This window comes from Gouania willdenowi, chromosome 1 (genome assembly GCF_900634775.1).
Source record: "Gouania willdenowi chromosome 1, fGouWil2.1, whole genome shotgun sequence".
Classification (NCBI taxonomy): Eukaryota; Metazoa; Chordata; class Actinopteri; order Blenniiformes; family Gobiesocidae; genus Gouania; species Gouania willdenowi.
Window position 1 is genome coordinate 44,970,194 of NC_041044.1, and position 21,795 is coordinate 44,991,988.

Here is a 21,795-nt window from a genome sequence, read left to right on the forward strand (position 1 = left end):
ATAAAATACTGGTTCTAACATTCCGGGCTTTGCATGGCCAGGCTCCTCTATACATTTCAGACATGTTGTGTCCCTACACTTCAGGACGCAGCCTTCGATCCTCAGGTCAGGGTCTACTAAGGTTCCCAAAAACCAAATTTAAAACCAGAGGAGACCTGGCGTTCCAGGCTGCAGCCCCCAGACTCTGGAATGGTCTGCCCCAGTCTCTCCGGGAGATGAACTGCGTGGACACTTTTAAAAAACATTTGAAGACTTCGCTTTTCAAAAATGCTTTTAGTTAACAAGATTTTATTTTCAATTTTTACTGCCCTTTTATGATGCTACACATGTGATGTAAATGTATGTTTATTGTTTCTGTGTACAGCACTTTGTGATTTTATCTGCGAAAAGCGCTTTATAAATAAATACGTACTTATAAATAAATACTTACTTACTTACCTCAAAAAAAAAAAAAAAGTCCATATAGTTTCCATTTTTGCCTTACTCCCCTTGTCTTACCTACAAAAATAAAATAAAAATAAAAATAAAAATGTTTCCAAATTCATGCCTTACTATAGTCTTACCTCAAAAAAAAAAAAAAAATCAAAAAATTTCCATTTTTATGCCTTATTATAGTCTTACCTAAAAAAATTTAAAAAAAAATTCAAATTGTTTCCGTTTTTTTTTTTTGCCTTACTATACTCTTACCTAAAAAAATAAAAATAAAAATGTTTCCAAACACGCCTTACTATAGTCCTACCTCAAAAAAAATCAAAAAGTTTCCATTTTTATGCCTTACTATAATCTTACTTAAAAAAAAAAAAAAATTCAAAAATGTTTCCAAACATGCCTTACTATATTCTTACCTCAAAAAAAAAAAAAAAAAAAAAAAAATTTAAAAAAATTTCCATTTTAATGCCTTATTATAGTCATACCTATAAAAAAAAAAAAAAAAAAAAAAAAAAAATTCGAATTGTTTCCGGTTTTTTGCCTTACTATAATCTTACTTAAAAAAATAAAAATAAAATAAAAATAAAAATGTTTCCAAACTTATGCCTTACTATAGTCTTACCTTAAAAAATTAAAAAAAAAATTAAAAAACAAATGTTTCCAAACTTATGCCGTACTATAGTTTTACCTCAAAAAAATAAAAATAAAAATGTTTCCAAACATGCCTTACTATAGTCTTACCTCAAAAAAATATATAAAATAAAAAAGTTTCCATTTTTATGTCTTACTATAGCCTTATCTCAAAAAATAAATGAATAAAAAAATTCAGTGTGCAATTTTTTGCCTTACTATAGTCTTACCTCAAAAAAAAAGAAAAAAAAAAATCAAAAAGTTTCCATTTTTATGCCTTACTATAATTTTATCTAAAAAATTAAAATAAAATAAAAATAAAAATGTTTTCAAATTAATGCCTTACTATAGTCTTACTTAAATCCATTTTTGTCTTACAATAGCCTTATCTCAAAAAATAAATGAATAAATAAAATTCAGTGTCTGATTTTTTGCCTTACTATAATCTTACCTAAAAAAATAAAAATAAAAATGTTTCCAAACACGCCTTACTATAGTCTTACTTAAAACAAACAACAACAAAAAATTCGAATTGTTTTCGGTTTTTTGCCTCACTATAATCTTACCTAAAAAAAATAAAAATAAAAATGTTTCCAAACTTGTGCCTTACTATAGTCTTACCTCAAAAAAAAAAAAAAAAAATTCTAAATGTAAACTTATACCTTACTATAGCCTTACCTTAAAAAAAAAGGAGAAAAATCAAATAGTTTCCATTTTTTATTTCTTACTTGTCATTCATTATGTATCCATACCTGTCTGTCATTAACTGATCTAATCAGATCTCTGAAGTGAAGCAGGTCTGGACCTGGTTAGTAGTTGAATGGGAGACCACTTTATAACTTACTATAGCCTGACTTAAAATAAATAAATAAATAAAATGTTTCCAAAATTATGCCTTACAATCGCCTTACCTCAAAAAAAAAAAAAATCAGAGTGTCTATTTTGATGCCTTTTTATAGTCTTACCTCAAAAAAAAAAAAAAGTCCATATAGTTTCCATTTTTGCCTTACTCCCCTTGTCTTACCTACAAAAATAAAATAAAAATAAAAATAAAAATGTTTCCAAATTCATGCCTTACTATAGTCTTACCTCAAAAAAAAAAAAAAAAAAATCAAAAAATTTCCATTTTTATGCCTTATTATAGTCTTACCTAAAAAAATTAAAAAAAAAATTCAAATTGTTTCCGTTTTTTTTTTTTGCCTTATTATACTCTTACCTAAAAAAATAAAATAAAAATAAAAATAAAAATGTTTCCAAATTCATGCCTTACTATAGTCTTACCTCAAAAAAAAAAAAAAAAAATCAAAAAATTTCCATTTTTATGCCTTATTATAGTCTTACCTAAAAAAATAAAAAAAAAAATTCAAATTGTTTCCGTTTTTTTTTTGCCTTACTATACTCTTACCTAAAAAAATAAAAATAAAAATGTTTCCAAACACGCCTTACTATAGTCCTACCTCAAAAAAAATCAAAAAGTTTCCATTTTTATGCCTTACTATAATCTTACTTAAAAAAAAAAAAAAATTCAAAATGTTTCCAAACATGCCTTACTATATTCTTACCTCAAAAAAAAAAAAAAAAAAAAAAAAATTCGAATTGTTTCCGGTTTTTTGCCTTACAATAATCTTACTTAAAAAAATAAAAATAAAATAAAAATAAAAATGTTTCCAAACTTATGCCTTACTATAGTCTTACCTTAAAAAAAAAAAAAAAAAAAATTAAAAAACAAATGTTTCCAAACTTATGCCGTACTATAGTTTTACCTCAAAAAAATAAAAATAAAAATGTTTCCAAACATGCCTTACTATAGTCTTACCTCAAAAAAAAATATAAAATAAAAAAGTTTCCATTTTTATGTCTTACTATAGCCTTATCTCAAAAAATAAATGAATAAAAAAATTCAGTGTGCAATTTTTTGCCTTACTATAGTCTTACCTCAAAAAAAAAAAAAAAAAAAAAATCAAAGTTTCCATTTTTATGCCTTACTATAATTTTATCTAAAAAATTAAAATAAAATAAAAATAAAAATGTTTTCAAATTAATGCCTTACTATAGTCTTACTTAAATCCATTTTTGTCTTACAATAGCCTTATCTCAAAAAATAAATGAATAAATAAAATTCAGTGTCTGATTTTTTGCCTTACTATAATCTTACCTAAAAAAATAAAAATAAAAATGTTTCCAAACACGCCTTACTATAGTCTTACCTCAAAAAAAAAATTCAAATTGTTTCCGTTTTTTTTTTGCCTTACTATAGTCTTACCTAAAAAAATAAAAATAAAAATGTTTCCAAACACGCCTTACTATAGTCTTACATCAAAATAAAAAAAAAAAAAAAATTCAAAATGTTTCATTTTTATGCCTTATTATAGTCTTAACTAAAACAAACAAAAAAAAAATTCTAAATGTAAACTTATACATTACTATAGCCTTACCTTAAAAAAAAAAAAGGAGAAAAATCAAATAGTTTCCATTTTTTATTTCTTACTTGTCATTCATTATGTATCCATACCTGTCTGTCATTAACTGATCTTATCAGATCTCTGAAGTGAAGCAGGTCTGGACCTGGTTAGTAGTTGAATGGGAGACCACTTTATAACTTAATATAGTCTGACTTTGAAAAGGTAACTTTCTTATGAAATTCAAATTGTTTCCATTTTTTTGCCTTACCTCAAAAAAATTAAAAATAAATAAATACATTTCAAAGTGTCCATTTTTATGCCTTACTATAGTCAATAAATAAATAAACAAATTTTTAAAAATTCAAAACGTTTCTAAACTTATGCCTAATATTTCTTTTTAAAAAGTGTCAATTTTTATGCCTTACTAAAGTCTTACTTTAAAAAAAAAAAAAAAAAATATTTCCAAACTTATGCCTTACTATAAAAAATTAAAAATGTTAGCCTATAGCCGTAGCTGAGAAAATTTTTAATGCCTTACTATTGCCTTATTTCAGAATTGTTTTCAAAATATTTAGATTTTTATGCTTTACTATAGCCTTAACTCATAAAAAAAATTAAAAATTTTTTTTAAATTTTATGCCTCACTGCTTTATCCCAGAAAAAAAAAAAAATCGCAAATTTTTCCAATTTTATGCCTTACTATAGTTTTATCTCAGAATTGTTTTTCAAAATGTTTCCATTTTTATGCTTTACTTATGATTATCTCAGAAAATATTTTGAAGAGATGAGACACTGGTGCCAAGAATGCACAGATAACTTTTGACCACCTTTGAAATCATAGGATTCAGTATTTGATTGTTTCAAATGATTTTAATCAGGATAAGTCAATATCCTGCTCAGTAAATGTAGCTAAAGCTTTAGCTGCTCCACCTGGTCCGTTGTTTCAGGTGTTCGGGGGTGGCATGCGTGATTTTACAGTAACTTTCATTCCGCGAGCATGTCATTTAGTTGTTATGAAAAACAATCAATTATTTAACATTTTTGAATTGTTATTGAATCGTCACGTGTCAAATTGCAATTAATCTATGTATTGGCACACTGCCAATTAACACTATGATAAGTGTAATCCTTCTGTAACGTCTATGCATGTATTGTTCTTAAAAAAACCCCAATAAATGAGTAAAACTTTTATTCCTTTTCCTAATTGTGACATCACCAGCCCCCCCTAGGGAAGGGTAAACCAGACTTTATTAGAAGGTAAAAACATGAAAAGGGAGGGCGACCGTTACGCCAGAGTAAAGGGGGGAAATACAAGGGAAAGGAGTTTGGGAGGGTAACGAAAACAAAATAGGGAAATAGCAAAGAGTCGTTAGTGTTTGCGCTGGATTACTGATGGTGGAGTGAAGAATGTTCTAAAAGGCATGTAAGCAGGAAATATCCCTGTGGTTTGCATAAATTAAAATAACAAAATACAAAAGAACCATAAATACATCAGTTACAAAAATCTAATTCTACAGGATGCCTGAACATAATAACTCTTGAAAAGCATTTTGGACACACGGACCACTCCACAGGATGCTATTAAATAAAAACTACTCTAAGAAGAAACCAAACATTAACAATATGAAATGAAAAATGTACAGATTCATACATACATAACTTATGGATAAATATGACGTTTTTTTTCTTTGTACACGGGGTCCTTCCAATTATAACATCGTTCCAGTTTGTTGGCTTGAGTCTGGCCTCGTTAATTACCCTCCGATGAGCAAAGTAACCCTTCATAGTGTCACTAACCAGAAATGTGGTTATTTAAAATCTGTTACCTGCTCCGACACATTTACTACACATTTGACTCTACAAAGGGTCTTTTTGGTTTCACAGGAGAGGTAGGACCTGCCCGTTTGTCAGACGGGCTGTGGGAGCACCTGTGGAGCATTCTGGCCACCTTCACATCCAGGCAGGTGGGATTCTGACTCACCACCGGCTTTGATCTTTTACTTTGTCGACTTTCATCTGACAACAGGTTGTAGGAATTGATTTGGTTGTCATGGAGAAGATGAGCGTTATTGTTGCTGCGGTTGTGGAATGCAATGGATGAAGGTTGGGAGGGGGTGTCAGGGTCTTTGTTTGGTGAGGTGACCACAGTATCCACTGAAGAAACAGCCCAGGATGGAGAAGGGCTGAGGCAAGGCAATGAGCTGGAGGGAGCTTGGTGCTGGTGCTGCACCCTTCCCTTCTTATCAATTATTCCCATAAAGGGGGTGTTCCTAGATGAGCGTCCTGTCTCTCCAGGAAAAGTCCCGCCTCCAGCCATGCACATGTCTGACTGTGGGCACGAGTTCAGATAGAGGTCATTGTGATGACCAGTGACACTGTCTGGGTCTGAAGGCTGGTCCATGTACTGGGTAGAGGCGGAGCTTCTAAAGGCTAGCTGGCTGCTAGCAAGACTTCCGCTGCTGGAGGAAAAACGAACGTTGGCGCTCTGAGAGTGAATGAGAGGTCTGAGAGCAGAGCTGGTGGAGCTTGTTGGGTGGGCACTGAGTGGGTGACAAAGGCCTGCCTGGTGCTGGTATTGATAGTCCTGTGTAGACTGAAGCTGAGGGCGTGGCTCCACCGCTGTCTCTGTAACTTCCATGGGGTAATGAGCTGCTTTGGATTGGTTGTAACTAAATGGACGAGATTGTCCAAAACAATATATCATGCTTCGTTCTGCACCTGTTCCTCTCCCGTATGCAGAAGATGGTTTAGTCTGAGAGAGCAGCTCAACCTTCACATTGCCCTGTGCACGTGAAGCTCCACAACTCAGATCAGGTGGAACTCTTGGACCAAAGCCCTCTCCCAGCTCTGCTAATTCTTGGGGCAAATGGACAAACTGGGAGTAAACTGAACTCCCCAAAACGCTGCTGGAACTGGCTGAGGCACTGGGATGACTGGTTCTGACCACCTCTACTTTGGCTGGCTGAAGCCACTCGGCTTGGACATTATTCTGCCTCTGACTCAGATGGGGGTGCTGCTGCACGGGGGCACGTTGATGAGCATTGTAATCAGACATGTGATTGGCTCTTTGTTGGGGTGGAGATGTGGGTGGACTGAAATGATGATGAGAGCACAAAGGAGGAGAGTGACTGGGAGGGGAGAGGGTGGGGGGCACAATGGTAGTGGACTGGTATAGTGTGTCAGGACTTTGATCAGAAGGTGGAGGGTTAGGTTCCTGTTCTGTAGTCAGCTGCTCCCTGGCCTCACTCTGGTGGTAAACATGATGAGATGAGGGAGGGGACGCTTGGTGACACTCTTCTTTGACTCTGGAGAGCAGGCGCTGGATCTCCCTGTTAGAGGGGCACAGGTGGCTGGCCTCAATCAGGTCCTCCAAGGCTGCATGAAACTGTCTGCATGAGGAATAACGACAAAGTGGTTATTTTATAAGATGCCAAATCAGATAAAAATGGCACTTATTAAATTCCTAGAAAAACATAATTTAATATGAGGAGTTGAATGCTTGGTTGGTGATTTTTTTACCTGCGACTTCGTTTAGCCCGCGCTCTAGCGTAAAACGCTTCATAAGACTTTGCCTTTAGCGCCAAAGCTTTGGTAGCAAACTCCTCAGCAAAGCTGTAGTTCTGAAAGAAAAGAAAAGAAATCCTCAGCAATGAGAACCTGAGAGTAGAACAGACATGAACCACATCATTACAGTGTGAGTTCTCACAATAGTACAGTTGTTAAGATTTACTCTAAAGGTGCGTTCACACCGAACACGACTGAAGCAACGCATTAAAATCAATGCAAATGACACAACCTAAAGTTATCTCCCCTAAAGTGACTCAACCTCGTCACTCAAAGTTGAAAAATCTGAACTTTTTAAGCAACTTAAAGCGACAAATCCCTCGTCCTTCACTGTGTGTAGAGCGGAGGCTGTAGCCCAGGGGTCACCAACCTTTTTTAAACCAAGAGCTACTTCTTGGGTACTGATTAATGCGAAGGGCTACCACCTTGAGACCTCAAAATTAGGGAGATTTATTTCACAGTGTTCTTTTATTTGAAAAACACATATAAAGTAAAGAACAAATTCCACAGTACCCGTGCAAATGGTAAATGGTGGTAGTAGTAGAATAAATAAAATAAATAACATAAAATTAAACAAAAAAGGCATACATTGCATAAATTATCCATCAATCTATGCAATGTATGCTTGAAATAAAAATAATCAACAAAAGGAAAATTAAACATAGCCTATACAACAACGGCTATAACCATAACAGAAACACTTCCCTACACATGGTTGGATTTGATTTTCTCCAGATTTCCTCACTGACATTGTCCGGGCGGACAATAATAACGATTACACCTCTTCTTATGCGGTGTAATCGTTATTATTATTACAACAATATTATTATTACAATAATATAATTACACCTCATAAGAAGAGGAAGAAGAGTCTTCTTCCTCTTCTTATGCGGTGTAATCGTTATTATTGTCCGGCTGGAAACGACGCTCAGTGAAGGATGGTCCGCCCGGACAATGTCGGGCAGAAATCAGGAGAAAATCGGGAGAATGGTGGCCCCGGGAGATTTTCGGGAGGTACACTGAAATTCGGGAGCTCACTGGTAAGTGCTGCTATTTGAGCTATTTTTAGAACAGGCCAGCGGGCGACTCATCTGGTCCTTACGGGCGACCTGGTGCCCGCGGGCACCGCGTTGGTGACCCCTGCTGTAGCCCCTCCCTGGTCCCTCCTGCTACAGAGGCTGTACAACTTCCTCAATTTATCAGGGCAAAATTAAAGCGGTTAACTTCCTAAAAATCACAGTAAATACTGATCATAACACATTCTGAGTGAACTCATATTTTAATATCTCTGTAAGTTGATCATTTAAACCTAAAAGAAGTGATCAACCCTCTCTCTCACGCGCACGCACACGCACACACACACACACACACTGTAAGAGTTCAACGCTGCTATTACAGTTTCATTTTGCTATTGGCGTCATTTGGACCATCATACATCACCAACCGTCACTGTTGGCCCCGCCCCTCCAATAAAATATGGGACGAGGGTTTCCTCCAATCACAGCTCTGATGAGAAACTCCTTCTTCAGCTGTGATGTTTTTGACTCTGAGCTTCTATAAAGATCAGATTCTGGTCTAATGACAGGGTTCATCAAGCTGTGTGTGTGTAATAATAATATTCATAATAATAATAATACATAGAAATCATGTATATTCACGTACAGTATATACAAGTGCTGCAGGCAATTTTGACCGACTTGAACCATTTGATAATGAAAAATAAAATTAAATAAACTCAATAAACAATAATAATAATAATAAATTCAAATTAACCAGCATACCATACCAGATTGCTGAGTGTGACAAAGTGACACATAGAAGCTGATACTGCCTGCAGCATTAAACATGGTCTCAATAACCATAAAGTCATCTCGGACACTTTCAACTCACTCCTCGATGGAATTCCCTGGCGCTCTTTCTGTTATTAGTGATGATTAATAATACAGATAAAAATGGTTCTGAATGCAGTGATGTTTTTTTTTTTTTTTATCTCTGACACAAAGAAGGTGTGGCCGTAACAATAGCCAAATATCTGATGTCTAAGACAGCCACAAATACAAGTGTGTGTGTGTGTGTGTGTGTGTGTGTGCATGTCCATGTGTGAGGGTATGTGTGTGCATGCGTTTGTGTGTGTGTGACTCACATTCATCTTGCGGTGGCAGCGTGACAGGTTGAGCAGCACACACACTCGTAGCTGTCTGAAAGTCTTCAGGTCGTCCGTGGGGAACTTTTGCAGAGCGGTCTGATAGCACACAGCAGCCTCTCCCACTTTACTTTGCTACAAACACATTTGTTTGGTTTGTTGTGAATCTTATAACCAATGAAAATAAGCTTGTATGTTTACTTTGTACTGCATGTCCCCCTCTTGGATCACTTTGCTCAGCAGAACCATCAGGATGTCAGGTTTGGAGGTGGCCATGGCCCAGGTTGCTGGTCCTACCAACAGAACAAAACCAACACTTCCTCTATATTCACTGTTCCCTGCTCTGTCCCTTTGTAGAAAAGATGGATTTACCAATTTTTGCTCCCTTTTTGAGCAGAGCGATGACAGCTGAAGTGTTTCTACAGCCGACAGCTCGGTCCAAAGGACGCATCCCGCTGCAGTCCACATGTTCCACTGAAGCACCATGATCTACCAAATAATGAACCTACAACACACAGAGGCCATTGATGTCTGTAAATCACATTACCAATGAGTGAATTTAACGCACATACCACTTCAGAATCCCCACAGAACGCAGCCAGATCCAGAGGAGTCCGTCCACTGCGGTCAGCGTGAGTGGTCCCTGCTCCTCTCTCCACCAGCTGCTTCACCACGGGCAGACGACCCTTCAGACACGCCCAGCTTAGCGCCGTCAGCCCCTCCCTGTCAGACTGCACCAACGAGGCTCCTGAAGAACACATTAAATCTGTTAGCTCAGGTTATTATTATGATGATGTCAGTACAGTTTAGTTTGTATTTATGACTCATGATATAGGAATATAGTCTAAACATAGGGTCGAATCTGAGGCCTGATTTATAAACGCTGCATACGTAGTAAAAAAGGCGTACGCCACTTGTAAGGAACGTTCACGGTTTACAAAAAACAAACTTGATATTAAAAGTCATTTAAAACAGGTTGTTTCCAAACAAAAAAAATTAAAACAGCTAAAATTATTCCAAAGTTATTTTAACTCGTACAGTTCCTGTCGGAGGTATGCATTCATACAGTGGGAGGAGCTTAAGTAGAGTTGTCAATTATGGTCAAATGAGTATGTGTTTGAAGGTTGTATGTACATAGAGGTGTACATACTCTGTAGTGTTATAAAGGCTTTATTTGTGGGTGTAAAATAAAATAATGTGTGTGATTTATCTGGTTTAATTCTATGAGACATGAACATGATAAATGTTTGTTTATTTAACTAATTTTTATATTTTTTCTTTTGGTGTATTTTTCTGTAATGTATGTTTTTTGGAGTCATTATGTGTATTTTTGTATCTTTCTGTTGTGTTTTTGTGCATTTGTTGTATAATTATTGTTTTTTGTCTCCATCTCCTCCGTGGGTTCTTCTCACACACACGCGCATCAGCCACGTGTATGCACATAACCCGTCACAGGTTGTTGAGAAAAAAAACGGACCCAGAAGTACCACAAAAATAAACATTTTGCAACACCAAATAAGTCACAACTCTCTCTCTCTAAACGGCTCTGTGTGCGTTCAGCATCTACATCCAAGGTGAACATTAGGTTATATAGCACCTGGTGAAAATATCAGCGTTTATAATGCCATATCCACGGAGAAATTTGCATTTTTTGCCGTTCGCTTTCAATAGCCGCGGCCATTTCCGGGTCCTGTCTAAACAGCAAACGGTCAAACAAACATGAAAATAAACGTTTTGAAACGTAATCACCAAATAAGGAACAGTCAAAAAGTGTGAGTGATCAAAAGAGAAGTCCACAGGAGCTCTAAACTTGTGAAAGTCTTTAACTATCTTCCTCTCTCTCTCACTGGACGCAGGTCTGGTGCTGCTCCAGGTCTTCAGCGAGTGATTGGCTCTGGCCGCACACCTGACTCTAGCTCGCCACTGTGATTGGCTCTGGCACGCACTGGAGCGGAGCTACACAGTAAAATAGATTTTCCTCACCCTGAGGTCAAAAACTGAATAGGTTTCACTTCTAGGTAAAGATGAATGTGCCGTCCGGGCAAAATAAAATTCAAATAAATGTTTTGAAATCACCAAATAAGTCCAGAATAACGGATGCACACACTCGGGCTATATGGAAGCCGTAAAACAAGTTTCAGGTTGAACTGACAGTGTTCTACCACAACGTTTAACAGGAGTTCCACAGTGTGGCTTGGTCATTTCAAATAACGTATGCACACTTAAAAGGTCCAAAAACCTTCTTCTTCTGTTGTGACGGGCTGTTACCATGACTCAGCAGCAGTTGAGCGGTGGTCACATGTCCCTCTGACGCTGCTGTCATCAGAGCACTTCGACCTTGCTGATCCGCCATGTTCACATCCACGCCGTGATTCAGCAGCAGCTCTACCACCTTGGGAAAGACAACAGACTGAAGACATCTGCAGGACACATGTCTGTGTGTGGGATGTGTGGGGGTACCTGCCAGTGGTCCCGTTTGGCGGCGCTGAGCAGTGGCGGGACACCCTGCCTGTTAAGCTGCTCTACAGACGCCCCCTGATCCATCAGCAGCCTGCACACCAACAGCCTGCCTCTTCCTGCAGCAGCAGTCAGGGCTGAGGATGAACACACACGTAATGGGATGGTTTTTACGAGCCTGTGGAGTGCTAGCTTAATAATCATCAATATACTATACTAATTTACTGTTATTTTTAAATAAACAACAATGCTTGAAGAGCTAACATTAGCTATCCTAATGTGGTAAAATGCTTAATGCTTAATGCTTAAAATATCGATGATGTCACTGTAGTCTGGTAATAGTTGTGTCAGTACCTGTCTCCCCCCACAGGCTGTCATAGGTGTTAATCTCAGGCCCTTCCTCTTCATCCTCATCTTCATCAGGAATATTCAGCAGATATGACACCATCTATGCAGAGTATCATTGCAGAAACACACACACACACACACACACACACTTATGGTGCGTGTCCAATGGTGGCATCAGCTCTACACGGCTCCACACTCCTCACTTTCAGGACCCGTTACTGTATCTCTAGAGCGTTTCCATTGAGCACCATGCTGACACGTGAAACTACCAGACAGTTCTCACTAGATCACCAACATAAATCAATGGAGGCCAAATGCTTCCTCTCTGTGCATGAGTTGATGACTCTACGCTGTGATGGTTCTCAGACACAATCAGCATCAGCGTCACATTTTTAGACCACGGCTGTATTTTTGGAACCTCAACAAAGGAGGTTCTTCAAAAGGCAGAACCAGGAACCACAGAGGAGGTTCTTTTTCCCAGTGGAAACGCGCAAAAAGAGAGTCGAGCCGAGTTGAGCTGATGAAACACGGCCTTAGTACAGTAGAATGTTACTATGCACCTGTGTGTGTGTGTGTGTGTGTGTGTGTGTGTGCTGACCTCACTGTGGCCCATGCTTGCAGCTGCGATCAAAGCCTGCTGCAGTGCCTGACTCCTGCTCGCCCCCCTCTGTCCACAGCAACAAGTGCAGCTCCAGTCTGTGACTTTCAACAGGAAGCGCAGCAGCTGGAGGTGGCCCCGTTGGGCTGCATAGACCAAAGCACACCGGCCTGAGCTGTCCACATGGCCCACCTGTCACCAAAACACACTTAGAACTTCACTTTTCAGAAGTACTGATGGGAAACCAACAAGTAAAATCATAGATTTGGGTAAAAATAGAAGTGACCAATGGGAGTCAACACCGAAATGTTTGTTGATATTCGATCTGGTTAGTACCGTTTACATCAGAAACGGTCCCATATTGGCACCGTGTTTCGGTACCCAACCCTACTCATGATTGGGTGCTACTTTGTTTTTGTGTGGCCCCGTCTGTGCCTTGGGGAGGAGAGGGTGCTACAGACAAGGAGTATTACACAATGCACAACCAACAGGAAGACACACATATTTAGAGACAGGCTGAACATAGAAGAGGTAAGTTTGGTTACATTTCAAAACGACAGGTCTACTTCCATTTGGTCAGGAGGCGGGGCATTTGTACTCACTAACCATATATTTTTAATAAACTTGTAAACTGGTAATGCCATATATGTACAGGTAGATACATACAATCAGTTATCTGCTATTAACACTGAGGAGCAGGTAGTGGTAAACTGCTCCTCGTCTCACAATGAAGGCCAAATTGGATTCGAACTGGTGACCCTCCAGTTACATGTCCACTTCTTTAAACACTAATCCATCAGTGCCTGATCATTTAGAAGTTAACAAGCATTGTAGTACTGTACAGGACACATAAGTTATAAGTTAGACAATAAGAGAAAATCCAGCTTCAAAGTATCAGGGTGAAATGTGACACACCTGCAAATCATCAGTGAGATATATATATATATATATATATATATATATATATACAGGTATATATATTTGTTCTTCCAGCAGACATGTTTCACAAATCCAAAGCTCAGACCAGCTTCATCTTTTGTGTCATTTGGTCTTTGTTTTTGTTTGTGGCTGACTTCCTATGTTGATAGGAAAAGCCATCTGGTGCTGTTTGGGTACAATGAAAAAGGGCCATAAACACCTTTGCTCTGTGCTGACTCAGCAGTGTGGTGATGGTGAGGTGACCGGCGGCAGCAGCAAATGCCAGAGCAGTCACGCCATCCTTTGACTGAGCGTCCACCTGGAAATGCAACAGACTTCTAGTCACGCCCACTCAAACACTCAAAACCTCAGAGGACAAAGAGTGGCTCTCAATCTCACCCTGGCTCCATGGTCCAGCAGCAGTGCCACAGCGTCGGTGTGTCCCAAGTGTGCATGGACACACAGCAGGGGGGCGCTGTTGAGGACGTCACTGCAGTAATCAACATCGGCACCGGCGATAATCAGCAGCCTAGTCACCTGGAGGAACATTTAGCGTTATTCTGCACCAGCCACTCTCTACGGGAACATGAATAAACTAGAACTGCAAGCAGTTATGAAAGGGGGCCAAGCCTTCCCATGTGACTCAACCCCCAGGTTCTACGGAGCCCATGGAAAGCTAGTCCATGCTTTTGTTACCTCTAGACTGGATTATTGTAATTCTCTTTTAGCAGGCTGCCCGAGCAAGTCGCTTAAGACACTTCAGCTGGTTCAAAATGCTGCAGCACGTGTACTGACTAAAACTAGGAGAAGAGATCACATTACTCCTGTATTAGCCTCTCTGCATTGGCTTCCCATAAAATATAGAATAGAATTCAAGATTCTTCTTCTCACTTATAAAGCCCTAAATGGACAGGCACCAGTCTATCTCAAGGAGCTTGTAGTGCCATACAATCCCCCCAGAACACTACGCTCTCAAAATGCTGGACTACTCGTTGTTCCATTTGTCTCTAAAAGTAGTATAGGAGGAAGAGCTTTCAGTTATCAGGCCCCACTTCTCTGGAACCAACTACCAACCACGGTTCGGGGGGCAGACACCCTCTCTACCTTTAAGGTTAGGCTCAAAACATTCCTCTTTGGTAAAGCTTTTAGTTAGGAACCAGCTCATAGCTCATAATTAAGATGCAATAGGCATAGACTGCCGGGGGGGGGGGGGGTCTGGCATGCTCGGTTGGAGAGAGGTTGGAGAGGGCGTTAAGAGAGAGGTCATTTAGGTTAGAGAGGGACCGGAGAGGGTCCCATTCCTCTCTCTAACACTCCCTCTATGTCTGCTTCTTCCCTTGTGTGTTTGCTCCTGTTCTCCTTCTGGCTTTTGTCTTGCAGGTCCGTGGGATCCTCAGTGTGGAGTTACAGAGTCTCAACAACTCTGTCTCCACCCTTTCCTCTGCACACACCCAACACAGCATAACGTGGATGGCTGTTCATCATAGGAATGGGATCCACACAAGGTTCCTGCTGCTTAACAGAAGGTTTTCCTTGCCGCCATGATGAATTCATGTTGGGTGTGGGATACATATGTATGTGTATATACGTATATATGCATATGTGTGTATCCATAAAATGAAGAGTCCGTCCTTAAGACTGCTCTACTGTAAAGTGTCTTGAGATACCATTGGTTATGATTTGGCGCTATACAAATAAAAGATTGATTGATTGATTGATTGATTGATTGATTGATTGAAGTAGTCTCAAAGCACTTTACATATCAGCTCATTCACCCATTCACACACCAATGGGACAGAGCCTTCTGTCCACTAACCTCAACCAGTCCACGCAGATGGCTGCCACCTCTGAACCTGGTTCCACTGGAGATTTCTTCCTGTTAAAAGGGAGTCGTTTCTTCTCACTGTCGCTAAATGCTTGTTCATGTGGATCTTGTTGGGTTTTTTCTTTCTTATTATAAATTTAATATTTTGATTGAGATGACGCGCTATACAAATAAAGTTGAATTGAATTGAATATATTTATAAATTCATAAATATATTTATGAAGATGTGATTTAAAATTTGAAAGTTACAAGCCAAAATACCTTTGCACCCATTATAGCGCCACCTAGTGGCACACTTTTTGGTATGGGTGATCTGTGTGCTCTTATATATGTACCCTGTACATTTCACAGTCCTCAACATAATACTTCAGCTGAAATAAATGTTAGTTAGTTAGTTAGTTAGTTTATTTAGTTTAGTTTAATGTTTGTTGTTTATGTTGTAATAAGCCACACCCACTTTGACCAATCGCGATTAAGTTTGAGATATGGCCTCAGGAGCGACACAAGGTCATACCCACCAAGTTTGGTAAAAATCGGTCTTGCCATTTAAGAGATATAAATTTCCTATATTTACAACGCCCCCTAGTGGCCTACATTATTCAAATTTGGCACATACCCTCACAGTCACATGCCAACCAAAGATCTAAGATTTGGCGTTGTTAGCATTTATTTTGACCGAGATATGCAACAGTTCGCATTTTTATAGCGAGCTACAAAAATTTACTCGTTAATAATTTGCGCATATTTTGACCGAACAAAATTCTTTACTCAACTTCAGATCAGGTCCAACTGAAGACTCTACGTGACAAGTTTCACGCTGATTGGACAAAACCCCAAGGAGGAGTTTGAAAAAGTAGGTTTTCCAGTTCTCGCAATTTTGTGACAAAATAATTATAGGCGGAAATGGGCGTGGTCCAGCCCAGGTGTGCTATTCAGGAAATCTGTGGATATGAGGTTTTTGAATGTTCGACATACTGTGTGGGAGTTATAGCTGAAAGCGCATTGACCTTGGTTATAGCGCCACCTGCTGGTGTATGTGAGTTTTTACATCCGAGGTAAGCTGAGGGTCTGGACCGACCTTCTAAATTGCTCCACCCTCCCTCACACGGTTTAGCCTGCAGCACCACTTTTACAGAGAGAAAAATAAAGATATTAATAACAAAAAAACTATAATAAAAATCTGAACAAAAACAATAGGATTCCCAGCACCGCTGATCCTGGGAAACACGTAAGGCAAGGCAAGGCAAATTTATTTATATAGCGCATTTCATACTCAAGGCAACTCAATGTGCTTTACATGATAAAACATTCAATTGTTTAAAATCAATAAGAACATTTAAAATCATCAGTAAAATCAATTAAAATCATCAGTAAAATCAATTAAAATCATCAGTAAAATCATCATTACATCAACAACATGACAAAAAAATCTCTCTCTCAATCATATGCAGTAGAGAAAAAAAGTGCCTTTAACTTTGATTTAAAAATGTTCACATGTGATGCTGACTTCAGCTCTGCTGGCAGTTTGTTCCACTTCTTTGCAGCATAACAACTAAAAGCAGCATCACCATGTTTACTGTGAGCTCTGGGCTCCACTATCTGATCTGTGTCCATAGATCTGAGAGACCTGCTGGGTTCATACCTGACTAACATGTCACTGATGTATTCTGGACCAAACCCATTCACAGATTTATACACCAGCAGCAGAGCTTTAAAGTCTATTCTGAGGCTGACTGGGAGCCAGTGTAAAGACTTTAAAACTGGAGTAATGTGCTCTGACCTCTTTGTTCTGGTTAAGACCCGAGCTGCAGCGTTCTGAACCAGCTGTAGCTGTTTGATGCTCTTTTGGGGGATTCCTGTCAGAAGACCATTACAATAGTCCAGTCTGCTGGAGATAAAAGCATGGACCAGTTTCTCCTGGTCTTTCTGAGCCATTAAACCTTTCACTCTGGAGATGTTCTTTAGGTGGTAGAAGATGTTTTTGTGATAGATTTGATCTGATGCTGAATGTCAGATCTGAGTCAATCAGAACACCAAGGTTTTTGACTTGGTCTTTATCTTCTAAAGATCCAGACTCAGATACTTGCTGACAGCAGTCCTCTTTTCCTTGTTACCAAAGACAATCACCTCCATCTTGTCATGGTTTAGTTGAAGGAAGTTTTCACTCATCCATCAGTTTACTTTTTCTAAACAGTCACACAACACCTCAATGGGACCATAGTCATCTGGGTTCAGTGATAGATATAGTTGTGTGTCATCTGCGTAGCTCTGATAATCAACCTTACAGTTGTGTAAAATTTGTCCTAAAGGAAGCATATAAAGGCTAAACAGAAGAGGTCCAAGAACAGATCCCTGAGGAACCCCACAGGACATTGGTAATCTGTCAGATTCAAAGTTTCCAATGCTTACAAAATAGCTTCGCTCCTCCAAGTAGAACTTAAACCATTGCATTACTTTTCCATTTAGTCCAACCCATGTTTGCAATCTGTGCAACAAAATTGTATGATCTACAGTGTCAAATGCAGACTTAGATCCAATAGAATGAGAACAGATACTTTTCCTGAATCAGTGTTCAACCTTATGTCATTGATCACTTTGATAAGAGCAGTTTCTGTGCTGTGATGAGAACGAAAACCTGACTGAAATTTATCAAATATTTTGTTGAATGTTAAGAATTGACTCAGTTGGTTGAAGACCACCTTCTCAATGATCTTGGCCATGAATGGAAGGTTGCTGATTGGTCTATAGTTAGCCAGTATAGAGACATCCAGTGTTCTCTTTGGTACGGTGCCTGATTGGAATGAGCAGTTAATTATCTGACACAAATCAGTGACAATTGACTTTACAACAGTTTTAAAGAAGTTTGAGGGTATTGTGTCAAGGCAACACGTTGATGGATTCAGCTGCTGAACAGTTTCCTCTATTGTTTTTGGGTTCACTGTAATAAACTCTAACATTGTAGTTGACTCATCCCTCAGTGGTTGAAGCTGTTCAAGCTTTTTGTGATTTTGCTGGTTTGTTCTGATGTTTGACCTTATTGATTGTATTTTTTCATTGAAATATACAGCAAATTCATTGCATTTTCCAGCTGACAGTAATTCAGGGGCTATCTGATCTGGGGGGGTTGTAAGCTTTTCACGTATGCATGTTCCCAGGCCCCGCGGGCTTGGCCCCCCCTAATAAACATGATTGTTACCTTAATGTTTGGAGTGTAGAGGTTGCGCAGAGATGACAGAACCGGACTTAGGCTCCCTGTGCTGTAGGACAGCCATAGCCCCTGTAGCACAGACGAGGGGACCCCCAGCTTCTTAGTGAGACCCTACATATGTCAAAAACATAGTCAGTCACCAAAATCATTGTTATCTTTGTGTTCAAACCCTAAATAATGCTGCTTTGTGGCAGAGCATGGTTTTCTGTTGGATCAAAGGTAACAGTTAACACGATCAGTCAAAAAGTCAAAATCTTTTCCAATTCATTGGTTCTTTGACCTTTTTTTTTTCTGCACATTATGTCAAAGGTCAGCACTACAAGAAGTGTAATCTTTTTACGACAATGCATGTTTTGTTATGAAATTAAACAAATGCATTTGTTTTATTGCATAATTGTGACCATCACCAGCCCTCCCTAAGGAATAGTAAGAAACACTTGATTATAGGGAGAATATAAGAGAGAGAGCAGTGTTACACCTGGGTGAGGGGGAAGGGAACAGGGAAAAAGGAGTCAGGGTAGGAAATGTAAAGGGTGGAGAAGAGTTAACTGTTTAAAAGTGATAATAAGATGATATATTATAGTTGTGTATATTGTGAAGATTGTGATGTGTAATCAGTTCAGCCAGTCTGGTGACAAGAGTGGAAAAATGTAAGGTGGTGACACAGCACCTAGCTTAGCTATAATGGTGGTGTCTGTGGACAGAGGGAAGGAGTGAGTCGTAATACCTAAAACAGGTATTTAGGATCAACGTGTCTAAAGTTAAGCCCAGTACCAGTTTTATCCACAGCCCAAGGCCAGTGCATCGTAGACCAATGATTGTGCAAGAACCATTTCTACAAACCCTGGTGCTGCTCCAGACTCGAAGGTGCAGCCAGGCCAGCAGCAACAACGGGAGCCGATCAGCCCCCCCCCCACAACTAAGCAACACCCCCAGACGGAGAGGCAGCCACTGCCTTCCACACACACACCCAAGAAAGCCCCAAGGAGCCGAGGCCCCAGCGCACCCCGCCACTGACTCCAAGGGCGAGCCTCCGGGCAAGGACCCCAGTGACCCATGAACCGGCCACCATCCATTCGACCACCGCATCCCTCGCACGGTGCCCAATGGGCCCGGCACACCCAGCCAGCAGACTAACACATTCTATGCTAAATGAGTGTGTTAATTACTATGTGCATTTTATAATATCAGTTTGTAGTATAGTAACAATATGAAGTTCATCTTTGTACCAAACTTTGAACATGTGCTGTTTGTAGGTATGAGTACCACTGCTGTGATGTAGAGTACATTAGGGTCTCCATGTGGTCAACGTGTTAGTGTGAGTAGACCTTGTAGATGTGAGCCTTGAGGATGTGATGTCCCAGCTCCAGCGTCTGCTGACGACTCAGCTGTTGCCTGCACATCCAGAAGGCCAGCAGTGTGTGTCCCATCCTGTGCACACGCACACACACGCACACACACACACACACACACACAGAGATAGAACTCCTCACACTCTGTCCATAGTCTGTATGTCTGAGAAAGGCCGTGTCAGCAGACCTGGGGTCACAGAGGAACCTGTCGTTCTGTCCCTCCTCCCTCCACACCAGCCACTCCCTGAAGGAGGTGTGGTTCAGCATCCTGCTGCCGTCGCTTCTCCGCAAAAGGAAACAGGAAAGCTGCTCCAGGCGCTGCGTAAACTCCACCCACTGCAGAGTTCCTCCAGTCAGAGCGCCTGCATTCACAACCTCAAACAACTGGAGTATATACACAGTCACACACACACACACACACACACACATATATATACACAGTCACACACACACACATATATATATATATATGCAGTCATACACACACACACATATATATATATATATATATGCAGTCATACACACACACACATATATATTTAAAATGTGCTGTGATGATTGTACGTGTTGATAATAATGTAAAAACATGATGTATTGTGTACCTGCTGGTCGGTCAGTGGGTGCAGAGAGGCCACGGTCACATTGAGCAGAGGTAGAACTCTCTGAAACGAGGACTGAGTTGGAAATCGCATGTTGAGCTGCAGCAGGTAGACTTCTGTTAGACTCACAGGAACCACCTACAGAAACAGAAACACAATAACAGCATCTTCACCTGCTACAGAGCAGGTAAACAACCAGGATAAAGTTATCCCTGCTGTCAGTGCTGTGAGAAATGAGTGAGTATAGTAATTTAAGGCTCTATTGTCCCATGCACGTAAGTCCAAAAAGCTGCATAGCGGTGCTGTTTCTGGCTGTGTGCTATTCTCCTCCTGTACTGAAGTCAGCCGCTGCGCGCTTTCTTCCCAGTTACGCACTGTGGATGGAGCCTCCCTGAAATGTGGGCGTTCCCATTCAAATCTGCCCTAGTGCACATTCTCTGGTGTGCGTACAGTAAGTCCTTTTCCTCTTCCGTTCTTCTAAACCTGGAATAAGTGCAGCGCCCCCACAAGGGGAAACATTATATTGCACTAGAAATATGGACTTAGTTACATTTGAAGCCACACAGACTCGTGCGTCGTGCAGCAGCAGCTGTGATCACTCAGCTGCTGCTGTGTGATTAATTAAAACTGTGACAGACACAGACTTCTGTCCACGTTGGTCACAGTGATTCAACTATTTTCATACTATGTCCAACGTAAAGTCACAGTTTGATCCACTACAGAGTGAAACATGCTGTCATATGCAGATGAGGATGGAACACAAACTGTTCCCACACATATTTTAACGAAGCTCAGCTCAGGTCACTTTAAACTATTTATATTTAAAACTGTGGATGATGATGACGACGACGACGATGATGGAGAGAGATTTTAACTGTGACTCAGACAGAAGAATGCGGCCCATCCTCAGTCACACTGCAGTAATCTGATCAAATCAACCTGTTACATTGTTTATCAATGAAGGTGTTTCAAATTAAGAGTGAACTTTATCATTTTCGCAGATTTCAATGATATTTACAAGCGTTGGTAAAACTCCATGTTCTGTGATTTCTAGACAGCCCAAAAAAATGACATCACCGCCTCCTTTCCTTCAGCCCGCCTTTATTCACACATACGCACTTTTTGGCTCCTTAACGCGTGGTGGGCGTGTCAGCAACCTGGACCGGAGAACACGCGTTGGAGAGAAGTGCGTAACTGCAGCCGCGCAAAAAAGCACTTAAGTCCAGATGGGAGAATAGATCCCTAAGTCAGCCCCCCCCCATTCTGTGTTCTGTGGTCATTAAACCCAAGAGGATAAATGTGTGTATAGAGTCTTCTTCTGC

General features: G+C 39.7%; 1 protein-coding gene across 4 annotated transcripts in view; it reads right to left on the reverse strand.

The window, feature by feature from the left end:
- Positions 1-4,635: 4,635 nt before the first annotated feature.
- The window catches only part of LOC114462911 (protein TANC2-like), a 51,507-nt gene continuing 34,347 nt past the window's right edge, over positions 4,636-21,795 (reverse strand). For all 4 annotated transcript variants that reach the window (XM_028446030.1, XM_028446039.1, XM_028446022.1 and 1 more), the window contains 16 exons: positions 20,477-20,611; positions 20,062-20,258; positions 19,851-19,953; positions 18,511-18,633; positions 13,889-14,026; positions 13,710-13,808; positions 12,572-12,763; positions 11,980-12,073; positions 11,629-11,762; positions 11,437-11,560; positions 9,741-9,916; positions 9,541-9,673; positions 9,370-9,461; positions 9,169-9,303; positions 6,981-7,081; positions 4,636-6,850 (listed from right to left, as the gene is read on the reverse strand). In XM_028446030.1, coding sequence (XP_028301831.1) covers positions 5,305-6,850; positions 6,981-7,081; positions 9,169-9,303; positions 9,370-9,461; positions 9,541-9,673; positions 9,741-9,916; positions 11,437-11,560; positions 11,629-11,762; positions 11,980-12,073; positions 12,572-12,763; positions 13,710-13,808; positions 13,889-14,026; positions 18,511-18,633; positions 19,851-19,953; positions 20,062-20,258; positions 20,477-20,611 — 3,522 coding nt within the window. In that variant the 3' untranslated portion in view covers positions 4,636-5,304. The remainder of the gene's footprint in view (positions 6,851-6,980; positions 7,082-9,168; positions 9,304-9,369; positions 9,462-9,540; positions 9,674-9,740; positions 9,917-11,436; positions 11,561-11,628; positions 11,763-11,979; positions 12,074-12,571; positions 12,764-13,709; positions 13,809-13,888; positions 14,027-18,510; positions 18,634-19,850; positions 19,954-20,061; positions 20,259-20,476; positions 20,612-21,795) is intronic.